Source organism: Alosa alosa, chromosome 10, assembly GCF_017589495.1.
Source record: "Alosa alosa isolate M-15738 ecotype Scorff River chromosome 10, AALO_Geno_1.1, whole genome shotgun sequence".
Taxonomy (NCBI): Eukaryota; Metazoa; Chordata; class Actinopteri; order Clupeiformes; family Clupeidae; genus Alosa; species Alosa alosa.
In genome coordinates, this window is record NC_063198.1 from 34,612,865 (window position 1) to 34,628,587 (window position 15,723).

Here is a 15,723-nt window from a genome sequence, read left to right on the forward strand (position 1 = left end):
GTTTGTTTGTACCTTATATTCTTTTGTTTGTTAATTTTGCCTATTGTTACTCAACTACCCACGCCTATGACACCTAGTGGTGTACTGTGTTGCCTGTACTATTATAGATTATTTTCAAGACAAATTTATCTTAAGGTAGACAATAGAATGACATGGCAGGTCAAGGAAAGCATCAAGAAAAGCAAAGATTAAGAAATCGTTTTCGACATAGGCAACAAGGTTGGAGGTGTTTTTACACTTTTCTGACACTCAAAGTTTGAAAACTATGGATATTGTTTTAGAACCAACAACCTTTCTACATTATCTGGGGGTTTTATGTGCAAAAAGTGGAATTATTTGTCAAAAAATTAGAAGAAAATGTGAAAATCACTTTTCGGAATAGATATAATCGCTTATTTTAAATCATACAGATAAAAACACTAAAGATGGATCGTGAAAATTTGAAGACAAAACAACTTGTTCCTTAGACTCTATATTAGCAAAATATGCAAAAAAAAATACATTTTTACATGAAAATCCAGTGGGACCCTATTTTCCAAACACAGCGTACTGTACTATCAGCGAACAGTGGACTTGTGTTTTCAGGATATCAAATTTTGGTTACCGATACATTCAGATAACACTGACAAGAGATAGTTCATGTGTGCTAGTTTGCTAACATCAAAAAATTTTTTTGGGCCCTTGAGCAAGGCAGCTAACCCCTCACTGGAATTAGTGTGTGCTTCACCTCACTGTGTGTGTACTGAGTCTGTTTCACTAATTCACGGATTGGGATAAATGCAGAGACCAAAAATAAATTTCCCTCACGGGATCAAAAGAGTATACTTATACTTATAACTGGCTTATGTTTTTGGGGTGACAGTAGCGTTAGCGGTGGCTATCTATATGCACTCGGCTGTGATCGACAGAGTTAAAAACAATCACCCAAGTTGGTTTGCAAACAATAAAACATGCTTAGCATAATGCTACATATAGCCTACTTTAGAAGATCAACTTTTGTTGGACTGTCACTTGCCATGGTTGCCATGGTCACACAAGTTTTGCCACACAAACAATGTGACGTTCTAGTACAGCGGCTAAGGCCAGATTTTAATAGAATCGTTCCGTTTTTGCAGAAAGCAGGAAACTTGGCACAGTTATAGTAGTAAGTGACTGTAGTATAGTATACTATAGTATCTAGTAATCTAAAATTGAAATAGACCCCAACACATAGCGCTCCCCCTAGTGGCCGCTATCTTGACTTTAAATATGGCCACCACAATATGCCTTATTTTCTACATTTAGAATGCTATGCTGCTTTTAAGACATAATATGACGAATCTATAGTCATCTTTCAGCATTATGAAATACATAATGTGACAATCATGCATAATCAAAATGGCAGGCATGTTGGATTTTAAGGAAGTAGCCATACATTCCGACACTATGTTTAAAGGAGAACTTGGCAACTATTTCAACGTAATAAGCCCGTTTAGAAATCATTTGGATGGTTAAATGACCTGTTCCGGTGAAAATGGTGACTTTTTTCGCTGCCCCTAGCGTCCCCAGGCGGAAAACCAACCTTGAGAAACATTGAGACTACCGTCCCGGAAAGAGATGTGAGAAACAAGAAACTCGTTTTAAATCGTGTTTCTTACCTTGTAACATCCACATTGTCTGCCGAACTTATGCTAACCGTTTTGCTAGCTTGCAAACAAATCCATGTGCTTTATCGTTACCTTTTTCCACAGTTTGAAATAGCATAGTAATTTCTCCAGCAAAGGGGGAAATTCTGCCAAGTTTCCCTTTAAACAATAAGTCAAAAACTGCGGTGCATTTAGGCTATGTATGAAGTTTCAACTGTGACTAAACCCTGCACTTGCCTGGGATCAATCCTTCTAATTTGCCCCCTAGAGGCTGGCATGCTAGCAAGGAGGCTAAAACCCATTGATGCTAGCGTCTGTCAAGTTCTTAAAGAAACATATGCTGCCTTTTGGGAAATTAGCTTTTTCGCCTTCTATCCTAGAGTTACATAAATTAGTACATACAATTTTCTTCTCTGTGTGTAATAACCCAGTCCAACACATCCCACTGTTAGCCTAATTCAATGGAAGTGAGTGGGACCAACTAGCATATGCAAAAGTTTATTTTAAGGCATATAGTGATCATGTGAAAAGATACATTTTGTTTTATTATAGTTTTACATTTTGCATCCCATAAAATGGTTATACTTGTCCTAGCATCTACAATTTAATGTCTTAAGACAATGAAGCTAATTTAAATAATAATACAATAATAAGACTCATGCTAGTCAGTGAACCAGCACTCTGGGGTTTTAGGACACTGGCTAGTGCACTTAGTGCCCAGTGTGTGGGTGCTACGTGGTAGCTGTTTTAGCTGGAAACACCAAGGCTACTGCGCTTAGCTACTGTTCATGCAGGCAACCCTGTCTGGAAAGGGGGCAACGCTCTTAAATGTTTTGATTTTGGACTGTAATACTCATTTTAAACGCCAGTCAGTCGTTCTTACATATAGCACCTTTAAGAGAGGTGACACCAGGTTCTGAGTTGATAAGTTATTTATTTGTATGAAGAAACGTAGACATTTTAAACATATATATTCAGCAATAATCAAAAAAATCATATCACATCAGTCCTGAGTCCTGACTGTCTTTAGAGATTCAAACATACTCCCCAGCAAACAATTTTCGGTTTCAGGGAACGTTCCGCAGACGTCTGCTGAAGGATGCAGTAACGTTCGCTGCTAACAATCCCTCACGGTCATTCAGGAAAGTTTTCTTGACAGCGCCGGAACGTTCCTTCATGGTCAAATCTTTGGTTCCGGGACTATCCGCGGAATGTTCTTTGAACCATGTTTAAAATTCGAGCAGAGAGATAATATGTTGACTGACATTATCTATCAAAAAACCTTTCTTTTTAGTAAACTATGTGTACACAAACAATGTTTTCAATGCTCGAGTTCATGTGTAGAGACACTGATTATCCTTCGATCAAAGTTTCATGTTGTGTTGAGCCTTCTTAGTGTAAAAATAGTGATTTTGACGCGATCATGTATCAAAATAGTAGTGCCCCAAGGATTCCCATTCAAAAGGCCATTTCACCCGAAAACGACAACGTGGACAAGCTTAAAAGTGGCGCCTAAATGGATAAAAATGTATCCTTAATATAACCGCCAGGGAACGTTCCCTAAAAGTTCGCTGATGGTTGTACAAGACAACTGTAAGATGACGTTCCGGGGACGTTCGCTGAAGGTGTGTGTGTATGTGTGTGAGTGTGTGTGTGTTTGTGGGTGTGCGTGTGTGAGTGTGTGTTTGTGTGTGTGTGTGAGTGTGCGTGCGTGCGTGTGAATGTGAGTGTGTGCGTGTGTGTGTGTTTATGAGTTGATCCACTGGTGCTGCAGGCACTGTTGGGCGGTCGCCCTGTGTGCTGGCACGGGCTCCAGCATGGGCAGCAGGAAATGGCTGAAGCTCTGGGCATCGCTGGGGGTCCAGCCGTACTTGTCCTGCAGGAGGTCACACAGCGCCCAGGGGTGCAGGCGAGTGATACGCCGCAGCTCACCTACACACACACACACTGAGTCAGCATCAGGGTTCACTGTGTACACACTCCCATCTACACACAGCATGTAAGATGTGCCTCTCACACACACAATCCTCTCTCCTGCGTCTCACACACACACAATCCTCTCTCCTGCATCTCACACACACACACACAATCCTCTGTCCTGCATCTCACACACACACACACACACACAATCCTCTCTCCTGTCTCACCTTTGCTGTTGAAGAAGCGTCGTGAGTGGCGTCCAGACAAGGCAAAGTCCACAGGGAGTGGCCCCAGGAGCTCTGTGATGTGAGCTATGTGATCTGGACACACACACATACACACACATGTGAGCTATGTGATCTGGACACACACACACACACACACACACACACACACACACACACACACACACGTGAGCTATGTGATCTATGTGACACACACACATACACACCAGGGTTTCCGCTAATTACCGGACATTGGCCGGAAATTAAATTGAAAAAAAATGACAAAATTAAATCTCTCCGTTCAAATTATCCGATTGAAATTGGCTAATAATCTCGTCCCCTAACGCAATCTGAATTTGAGAATAAGCCTTAATATGTAAGCCTATATTATACGTCCTCTGGCTATGTTTTTATATGAACAGGCTCTACCGTTTGAAAAGTAAGCTATTAAACAACACGCATAGCCTATGCCGCATTTCAAATAGGAAGCGCACGCTTAAAACGTCCATGTTAAACAACGAACAAATGAGTGAGGCGGTTCAAACATGGCCAGGCCCAGGCAGACTAGCCTTAAAAGTTTTTTCAGAGGCCAGACGCGATGGATGATGATAAATTGGTAACGTCTGAAGCCTCAGATGTCCGGTCAACTCCACCACCACCAGATAAAAGCAGAAGTGTCGGCCCGTTCGTCGGAATCAGTGACATTGGAAGTGGAGTTGCGGGGGCGCGGCAGCCAAGACACTGTCATTCTCCGTGTACACTGGACATGCAAAATGTTCTTCACCCAAAGCATACAGTAGGCCTATGCGTTCTCTGTCTATGATCTGCAGGGTTAGGGCCTCCTCGACGAGGCGATTACTGGTCCGCGGATAATTTCTGGCACAATTAAACGGTACCATTGAACCGCGGCCAAAAGAAAAAGAAACTAAACATTTCCAAGAATAGGAAACATTTCTTAATTTTTTGTTATACAAATAAAGAGGTATAGCATTAGGGGGTAGTGGTGTCAGCGCTCATTCTTGTGTGTGAGTGCAACGGATGCCAGCTAGCTTAGCTGTGCTTGTGGAACGTTGCTAAACCTCACTCCCCGACGCCTCAAGAGTGCTGCTGGCATGCGAGCCAGTAGCCTGGGCTATTGGCTCAATTGTTAGCGCGCTCGCCTCCCGATCCGAGGTGCTGCTGTTTCGCGGGTTCGAGTCCGGGTGTGTGCAGGGCTGAATCGCGCAGGATCAACACAACGCAGGTTACATGTGCATCTGCGTAAGTTAAACAGTCACCACTGGAGATAACGTGGGTAGCAGCAACAAACAACGTAGCCTTTTTAAAACAACGAACGAAGCGGACTCTTGCTGTCCATGAAAAGATACTGGCTAGATCTTGTTAGGCATGTTTAAGTTAGGCTAATGAACATGTTGCATTCTATACAGCCTGATTATGTCATTCTTTAAGCTACATAGCTTGTCTCCAGTTTACCTCAATTTGACTAATTAAGAAGGGATAATAGGATATTTGACCAGCATATCATCAAAATGTCCGGAAAACGAAACCTCTGCTGGTCCCTTTGACCGGCACCATCTTTTTCTAGCGGAAACTCTGTGATGTGATCTGGACACACACACACACACACACACACACACACACACGTGAGCTATGTGATCTGGACACACACACATACACACACACACACACACACATGTGAGCTATGTGATCTGGACAAACACACACACACACACACACACACACACACACATGTGAGCTATGTGATCTGGAGACACACACACACACACACACGTGAGCTATGTGATGTGTCCATGTGTGTGTGTATGTGTGTGTGTCCAGATCACACACACGTGTGCTATGTGATTTGGAGACACACACACACACACACACACACACACACATGTGAGCTATGTGATCTGGACACACACACATACACACACACACATGTGAGCTATGTGATCTGGACACACACACACACACATGGACACACACACATATACACATACACACACACATGGACACACACACATACACACACATGGACACACGGACACACACACACATGGACACACACACACATATACACACACAAACACACACACACACAATGTGCTATGAACCATGTGATCTGAGCACACACAGTAGAATAGTCAGATACATCAAATTAACTCTATACTTTATACATTATCTCTGTACTCTACAGATTAAATGTGTACTTTGCAGATTCATTTTGTACTTTACAAATGAACTCTGTACTGTACAGATTAACTCTGTACTTTAGAGATACCGTAATTTTGTAAATTAGCCCTGGTTTATACATTGATTTTGCAAATTTTCTTCAGCTAAGAGGTTAATACACGGGGCAGTTCATATGGTATTAATATGGTTTTGTTTCTTTTAACTCGCATAAAACACTGTCCTGCGGCTTATACACAATGTGGCTAATACACAGGAAATTACTGTAACTCTACAGATCAACTCTGTACTCTACACAGGGCATAAAAAAAAGGTTTGGTTCCTGTTGGTTAAATTTAGGGCAATTAAGGTTAGTAAGACCAAAATCACACTGATCATCTTGATGCTTATTAAAAAAGGATAATCAAAGGTAAACAGTAAGGATTACAGAAAATCAAAGTAGGCCTACTTTATTTGTGAAAATGCTTTTACTGAGGTAATTCACAAAGCAGTATAACCTTTCGTAGAACTGTCCAAAAACAGAGATGGCATCATGTCATATGTTTCAATACATTCATATATTTTGTAATTCATATTAAGAGTAAGTTTGAAGTCCGCACATCCAAATGTCTGACCTGGGAGCAGGACAAACAAACGACCAGACAAAAAAGAGAAAAAACTATTAATTAAACTATTTGACTACACTTCTGTTTAATGTCATAGACCTCTCCAGAATAAGTCCCGCCTCCGTAACTTCCTGTCAAACTCTGTAGGTGACAAAGTAGAAAAAGCTGGTGAAATCCAGTGGAAACTAGATGGCAGAAGTGTGTAGGCCAATCTGCCCAGCAGCTTTTTCTACTTTGTCACCTACAGAGTTTGACAGGTACGATCTTTCAAAACGCCATGTTATTTCCCATTGACATTTGACGACCGAAGGTTGGATGGATACGGAAGTTAGGAGGCGGGACTTATTCTGGAGAGGTCAATTACATTGGTGGTGTGCGTCTAATTGACTGCCTGCCCATTTAAGGACGTGAGAGTAGCCTATTTACATTTCTGAGTTTGGATTGGAAGGCTTGCATCTCACTGTGTTCGGCTACGAGTGTAAATCACTTTTTGCATAGTGCATTACGATATGTGGATGCAATTGGGAATGTCTTCTATGTCATTAGTTAAAATAAATGTTAAAAAAAACAACTCGAATATAATCGTTCTTGGATCATAGAAGAGGTAAATGTCTTGCAATTTTATTAATTTCTATAATTTTGGTAGCACTACTCAAACTAAGCCCACAAGCTAGCAAACATGACGCTAAAAGGACATATCCAGGTAAACGTTTGCCAATGGGTTGCATAGCCTACTCAAATGTCAGTAAACCAAGTAGGCTTACTTACTTTCATAGCCTAGGTAGGTTGGTTAGCAACACCAGGTTGAGAGATGCAAGTAAGCAGATCATTAACGTTAGCCTTCTATTTACTGTCATCAAAACTGCAGAGGAACGAACACGTTAGGGCAGTCTTTGGTGTCATATGCAGAAGGTGCAGAAGTAAGTGTGCAATCTGGCTCAATAGTCTGCGCGAGGGACTGTTGTGGTAGGTGAAATTTCACGGTGAAACTACGATGATTGATCAAATTTGCGAAAAAGTTGCGGTGTTTGGACAAAATTGTGAGTGCCTTGGTAAGTGACGAAAACAATCGTCTTTGTGAACTGCTGTGCATAGGCTACTTTGTAAAATAGAGAAAACGCTCATCCCTATACAGTGGGCATCGCTTTCAAATGTCCACTTCATTCGCGCATTACGCGGCGTGAAGCTGTGTGAAGCTTTAGTACCACTTTCAGCCACTGTGCGTCGCTCTACCACTGTACATCGCTCTGCTTGCGGTCCCTTCTGAAAAAGCAGAATCTACCATTAAACATAATTGTTGCCGAGAGTAATCCCAGCCTACGAATTCAATAACAAAATAAATCATGCATAATTAAACATTACCTCGATTTAGGCTACTTGGGTATGGCTTAAGGCTTGACTACACGGTGGTAGAAATCGAAATCGAAATTTGCTGTCTACATTATTGTCAGTGTTAAGCAGAACTTCATAAAATCAAAACAGTGGTGTGATAATTGAGCCAGTAGAGAAATAACTGTTCAGAATTAATCTGTAGCCTTAGGTAGGCTTCTGCAGAAAACAATGTTGTTGCCGATTTAATACTATCTGGCGGCGTTTTTAACAGGCCCTACATAATAGAGGCTTAGACAACTATGACCCACGTTTTGGTTTAGTGAAATTAATTTGCCCTACTTCTTGACTGCAATGTAGTCAATTGACTGCTTGACATTTCATTTTTATTTTTCTGTACAATAAACAAATACATCTGCTTTATGCGCAGAATTACATTCATATTTGGAACTTACATAGTCAATGCATCGTTCCACTACGTTAGTGTTTCCCAAAACCATAGTGGCAGCGAGCGTTCATAACCACTATCGTAAAGTTGTGTAGTTACAACTACACCCTCGACCTGTGGTAGAATGCTAGAAGCATAGTTCAGGGATCTTCATGTCAAAGAAGTCACTGGCGCCAGTTATTTGTTTGCAAATTAATAATTATAAATATATTTAGGTTTCTAATTGATATTTACACTTCTAACCACCATACATCCATATTTTAAAATGCCCAAGGCAGAAAATACATAAATTAAAAGTCAATTTGCAGCCATGTGCACGTAAGTAAAAGTCACACACTTGCAGATAATAATAAGGTGGTGCGCACTTTTGGCGAGTCAGCTGAGAATATGTAGCCTTTGATTTTCATGGGGGTCCTTGTTAGTTTCATAAACCAAGCCAAGAAGGCTGATTCTGATAATATGATCTGCACAAAAGATAAACTTAGGTAAACAACGATGTCAATATTGTTGTCAACGTCTTAACCCAGATTGAACTCTTGGACAGGGGACTGGTAACTGCTGTGCAGCGGCGGCTGTCATCTGCGGCCTTAGCATAATGCGCCACAGAAGTATGTGCAGGTGCCGTTCGCGTGCTACTAAGCGTCATTAACCACCTCAGTCCAGACTACTGAAGTTTGGAAACTATCATGGTCCAAACTTACAGTACTATGTAAAATCACGACGACAGTTTTGGGAAACAGTAAGTAACTTACATGTTAGTGGATTGAGCGATGCATCCTGTTAGTAAAAGCTAACCTCCGTGGTTATATGGGAAAGCGCCCCCAGATCAGCTTGTAGGCCATTAGCAATCTGTTTATTTTATTTCATGAAGCCTACACAGTATATCACATGCCACATTCTCACTTTCAATAGACAGATGCAATAGCCATTGGTCAAGTATTGAGTATAAAGCAATTAAGATAGTACCCTATACAAAAAGTACTTCATACTATCATAAAATTTGTTAAAAGCGTTACAAAATTTGTTAAAAATTTGTTTTAAGCGTTAAAAGCATTTGCAACTTGACAAAACACTGGATTAAATATCGTAGGCACAGGAGAAAACTTGTACATCCATTGGCCAGTTGCCTCTCCCTTCAGTATGACTTGTTGGCTGTGAGCTTGTTTAAGCCAAAAAAAAAACTATTGCAGATATCAATCGTCTTTGTTCATGGGTTTGGCCTCACAGCAGAGGCTTGAACAACTATGACCCACGTTTTGGTTTCATAATTTGCACTACTTATTGACTGCAATGTAGTCAATTGACTGTGACAGGTTATTTTTTTTATTAGGTTGACAGGTTATCTGCTTTTATGCATAGAATTATGCACTTGGATAGCCTATAGAGCGGGCACATTTTGGAGAAACCTGCCAAGAATCTGTAGGCTATTTGTGGCTGGTTACCAGCAAACAATGTTTAATGCATTAACTCAAGGCGTCAAACATTTTCTAAACAATACAAACAGAAAGGATGCAGCAGGCAGCAAATGTAGAAGAGTCATTTCCAGTGGAAGAACAAAATGCTGAATGAAGCCCAAATTTATGAAGGCATATCTGGCAAGTTGTTATTTTTGAAGACTGGTTGGGCTATAGGCCTAGTTTGCAAGAAAGGAGACATAAAGCGTGAGCATGCCACACTATCCACAGCTGTGGTAGCGGGGTAGGAGGATTACTGTTAGCGCCCAGGATTTATATAAAATTCCTCAACAGAAGGCCTGCCTCAGAATGCAGGCTTGTGGTTTCAGCAGCCTACAGTAAATAGGTCTAGTGAGTTAGGAGTCCTCTAGACTTCTTTTCAGCTATCTCAGAGGTGGAAAGTTGCGTTCGTTGGGGGCAGGGCCAGGTTAACAATTCATAGACTCTTGGGAACAAATGTCTGATGGCCCCCTGCCCCAATAGCGTGAATCCCGGTGGTCAGTTAATAGGCCTATCGTGAAGATTTGTATTGCCATTTAAGGCACGCAGCATCTGTGAGGCCAAGCCTCACCAAGTAGCCCGTTTGTTTACAACTAACATTACATTTAATTAAACTGCTTATAGGCTATGCGAAATAGTTTCAACATTTTGAATTCAGTGTCAGGTGAATTAGGAAATGCCTTATGGCTGAAAGCTGCTTGGGATCCCCCTGTCAAGCAATAACCATACAAAAGTTAAAAACAGATGACATGATCGCATCACTGACATAATGCACAAATAATATAGCCTAGATATTCCAATATATTCGAATACATGTGTTTATTTTAGGGGATATTGAGCGTCATTTTTTGAGCAATTTTGACAGCCCTAGTCCACTGTAGGCTACGCATGTCGTCTATTAACACCTTCCACTAACCCGGTGAGTGGGGAATTAAGCTATAATGCGTGTGAAATAGCACCATTGAGTAGCCTATCTTGAAATAACCTTAAAATCGTTCGGTGTTGTGTGCCTTCTGGTTTCTCCACCTACTGGTTTCCCTTGGCGTGCATGCGCTGCAGCAGTTGTCAGACATTCACAAACAAGTTGTTTTGGGGTTTGAATTAAAGCTTTTCATCGCCATTGCGCTTCGGCTACATTGCAGCCACTTTCGGACAAAAGACATGTAAAAATATATGTTTTGAAAACTAGCATTAAACTGGATTCGATCCATAAAAGCAACACCGCAGCGTGACTCTCTCCATCCTGATTCCCTACTCTTTGAGCCAACTAATATGTTACGCGAATCAATTAACTATTGTAGGCTACCATTAATTAATAATGTAGGCAACACCCAGGTAACATGTTGTCCAGGCTATCTGAAACAAGGGGTTGCCTCTCATCTACAACAACTGGTTACGTTGGGCTGCTACAGTCGTCAGTGCACTGTACACCAGGGGTCTCAAACACCGGCCAGCGTCCTGCCCAATTCGGCCCATGGCGTATGTCAAAATAATAATGTAATCCGGCCCTTGCTATTTAAGGCTATTTAATTGCGACAAACAACGATACTGATTAAAATAGACGATAGATCCAAGTACGGTGACAAATCTCATTTGTAGGCCTACTCTGCTCCACTATGTGCAAGACATCCAGAGCTTGATTCAAACCCAAAATGCGCTGCGGAAAGTTTTCAGGAAATACTTGTATTACGCAAAGAAACACAAAGGCGTGCATATGTAATGGCGGAGGCGATGCAGGCCATAGTGTTGCAGAAATTGAAGCAGAAATTAAGCGAAATAGGCCTACACCTAATGTTGAAAAACGTTCACGTGTGGTGAAGTCTTAGGTAAGCTATGTTATTCACCTATTCTAATTCTGAAGGAGAATATCCTTTTGGAGATTATGATCGATCGTCTATGACAGTGATAGTCCGCGATGCGTCTGTGAATGGAGGTGCGTGTATACAGCGGTGTCCACTAAGCATACCATGCTTGTTTCGACCCTCTGCCCAAGATAGCTTGGAGGTTGCAGTGGTAATCATGATGATAGTGTCCGTAATGGATGTGGTACAGACAGCAGGGGCTAGTAAAAATAGGGCTCTAAAGAACTACAAAGTAACCGCAATATGATCACGAACTTCTGGGTACTGCAGATTACCGAGATAGGAACTGTTTGTAGGCCTATATTGTAGTAATCTATTACTAAACCACAACATCTTAGGTGTTGGTATACATCTTAGGTGTTTTCCTGTTAATTTGTTATGTGGGTAATATGAAAAAGGAAAGTAAACCTGCTTAAATATGTTCATCAGTATTTACTGAAAGGTGCATAATTTGAGGTGCTTGCCATCCAGTGACAAATTAGATGGGTAAATTTACCCCCTTCATAAACTTTTGTTTTACTCAAAGATTTTTACATTTACAGTAGGACTTTCTCTGACCACTTTCAAGCCATGGCCTTTTGAAATTTTGATATAAAAATCCAATGATGTTGCTTTCTTAACCCTGATGCCTGGTTGCCAGGTTTAAAAAGTTATGAGAGGAAATATTTTTATTTGGTGTGAAACACACACACATACCTGTTATGTTTTCATTTATTTTATAATTTGTATTAATATTTATTTTATCATTATTTTATTCATAAGCTAAGGTTGCTAGCACAGGTGTCTAAAACTAGATAAAACACTTGCACTTTCTGTTTGCAGTTTTGTGTGGTATTTGAAAAAAAGAACATTGCATTTTCAGAAATAGCCCGGCCCTCAATCAGATGGCGTTGGCAGAATTGGCCCCAGCTCATTTGAGTTTGAGACCCTGCTGTACACAGTAGGCCTATGCTACTCTTTGTGGTTGATCAACTAAAATAAAAGATGTATTTGGTGATGGCGTTATTGTAGGCCTAGTAGACCTAAATTCTGAGAAATTAAATGGTACAGCTTGATCTACATAGCGCACCAGACCGTGATGTCTTCAAAGGGTTGAATGAAGGGAGTTTGCAAAATTAGTGTATTTTTTCAAGTCAATAAACATTCTTAATTTTCGAATGTCTTTGTCAGGGAACATCTGACTTTTAAAACCATAGGCCTGGTAATTAAGCTCAGACAAGGAGTTATAAGATAAAGGCAATACCATTTGTGTCACCTAATGCAGTTCAGTGAATTAGCAAGATACCATCAGAAGGCAACAATCATAAAAGCACAGTGCGTGCACGGCGCTCTCTCTCCCTAAAGCATAAAGCTGTCTTCGTGTTGTAGGCTAGATTTGCGTGAGTTCTTTCTATCTGCTTACTTTTGTGAGTTTGCGACCACCTAGGCTATGTTATAGGCGTTCTATGAGGTACCAGTGTTTAGCTGTGTCACAAAACAATAAGCTTTGTCAGACTACTTTTAAAATGATATTCAGGGCTATATACATTTTAAACATTCGGGAACTGAAGACCGACAAAGCCTTCGTTAATTCTTCAGGTGGGAAGTGTCAGAATTTTCATCGAGAGGCGGCTCTCATTGGTGGTTAGTATATGAAGTAGGGAATTGACAGCAACATATCAATCACATTATGAGAGATGCTGAATTTAACATCAACTGCGATGTTTGATTTTAAATGAATGTAAATTTAGCGGGACTGTAAGCTGGCACACGTGGGTGCTCAATGTTTTCAGTGGGTGCCGAGGCGAGCAGCCACAGTATGGCGCCTATGACAAGCGTATCTGGCGGTTGCATCCATTACAAACAAACATGCAATGTGAGCGTCTGGGATTGGGAGAGCACTAAATGCTCTACTGAATAAGCACGAAGTCAAACCTTTAAATGAAAAACACTCTTTAATAATCAAAAAATAAACCGCTAATGAAGTAAACTTATGACCATCAAAAATCGTTTATCGCCTGTAACTCCATTGATAACAGGACGTAACAGGAAGGCATTTAGCTGAGCAACGGAGGTTAATATGCTCTATATTTTGTCCAAATGATGTCTGTCTATCATCGTTGCACTCGGGAGAAAACCAGAATGTTTAATTTGTCCTGCGTTTCTTCTGGCTGCGAGCGGGATTCACTTTCGCAGTTAACCAAATATTTCTTTATTAGGGCAGGGCAGGCATATTTCTGGCTATTAAATTATTTCTAAACCAGTCTGCTAAAGTTTGTAGTGAAGTCTGTGTAGGGTTTTCCAGGCTCCATTTCTTTTTATGAGACACCCTGCTCACTTGAGCCATCTACCGGTTGTTTGGGTTGTTGCAGCGTCACACTGGGAAAATACAAATTAAAGTCGTGTGATACCGCGTGATCCCACGCACGGATCGCGAGTGAAGCTGGCCAAGTCGAAGCACTGCCCACTGTACATAACGCAAGGGGTAATTAATGTAATTATAGTTCACCTTTTATTTGTGGATTTATTTAATGTAGCCTAGACTATTTAGTGTTATTTCTTCCCCAAGTTCATAAAATAAATTTGGGTCGCACATAAATTGACAGGGTCTGACGGAAACCGGAACCCAAGATTTTTTTTTTTTATACCCAGGGTATCTGCACATTTTCCAAGTGCAAATTTAAAGACTACTAAGACCTTTTCAAGACATCTAAATAGAAAAATGAAGACTATACCACGGCAAAAAGATACATACGACAACTTAAAACTGTTCTATGCAATAGTTTTTTTTTCCCTACTAATTTTAACCCCCACCCCATTTTGGATGTCTACAGAAGTTACCACATATATTTTGGCGAAAGAAAAATAATTGTGTGTGAATTACCTTCACAGCTATAAATGGCCAATTTTAGGGTCTGGGCTGCTTGCTTTTGAAGCTAGCTGTACATATCTGGTTGTGCTTACTGGCTGAGGCTGACTGTTCTTCACCTGTGTCTGTAGTAGCCTAGGCTACTTGCCAAAGACATGTGCACTGGATTGGATTCCCTTCAATATTTTTTTCAAAGTTAGACTAAGCTATTTAAATATTTTAATAGGCCTACTTTATATCATTTACTATGTGCATCTATTGTCCCATATGCAGCACAGCAAATTAAAGTTAATCCAAGACTTTTTGCATACATTTTGCATACCTAAGCATACCTGTATCTAAACCAACCAAAGCTTGACTGAAACATTGTAAAACCATTGACTTGTTTTAAATTAATTAAGAGACAGGTCCTCCTCGCATGATCCTGCTGAAAACTGCTGGTTTCATCTCAAACACGCACGTATTATGAACGCACGTTTTTTTTAAAAAATGTAGCCAGTCGCCAACATAAAAAAAATGCAGCTATATTTCACAACTTTTGCGAAGTAGGCCTACTGGGAAAGGCTGGCAAGCAAGCTGTTGACAGATATTACAGGTATTATAGCGTGAGACAGATATTTTTCTTCCCTAGGCTAGGCCAGCAACCTGCGCTGGAAAGATGCAAACAGATCAACTTAACATGAACAGTATTTCCTCCTGATTGCGAAAACGTTTGTTTTCTTTTTCTGTCAGTCCGTGGTTCCTTCCTTCGCAGCAAATTATCAGACGAGTGACAGAAGCACTGCGCATAATTTGACCAGCAGTCTTCGCGTCCATAGTTTGTGAAACCATGATGCCCAGCGCAACCCCAAAAAGGACAAATGAGCGTCCGGCTAATGGCTGCGCTGGACAGTGCTTTTAAAATCCATAGGCTATGTCCTGCCTAAATTCGAACGTATGGCCACCCTATCGCTAACTGGCTTACCAACTCTTTCTCCCGTTCATTCTACCGCTCACGTAGGCTACGTGCGTATGTCTCAGGCCTCGGCTACACCACGAAAACGTCAGGCATATTTGTACATATTATTACCGTTTTCACACCTTTAACCACACCCGTGAAGAACACTCTGCACTCTTCAACCACTACACTTCCTCCCGTTGCCTTATAGTCACTTATACAATTGCGTTTTAAATACCACGAAAAACCGGGTGGAGACATTTCACTTTCGCTCT

At 40.9% G+C, this 15,723-nt stretch overlaps 1 protein-coding gene across 1 annotated transcript in view; it reads right to left on the minus strand.

The window, feature by feature from the left end:
• Nucleotides 1–3,015: 3,015 nt before the first annotated feature.
• Nucleotides 3,016–15,723, minus strand: part of LOC125302391 (SRSF protein kinase 3-like) — a gene marked incomplete in the record, with an annotated part of 48,672 nt that continues 35,964 nt past the window's right edge. Inside the window, 2 exon segments of the mRNA XM_048255544.1 lie at nucleotides 3,016–3,557; nucleotides 3,773–3,865. Of these exon segments, the coding sequence (XP_048111501.1) occupies nucleotides 3,373–3,557; nucleotides 3,773–3,865 (278 nt within the window).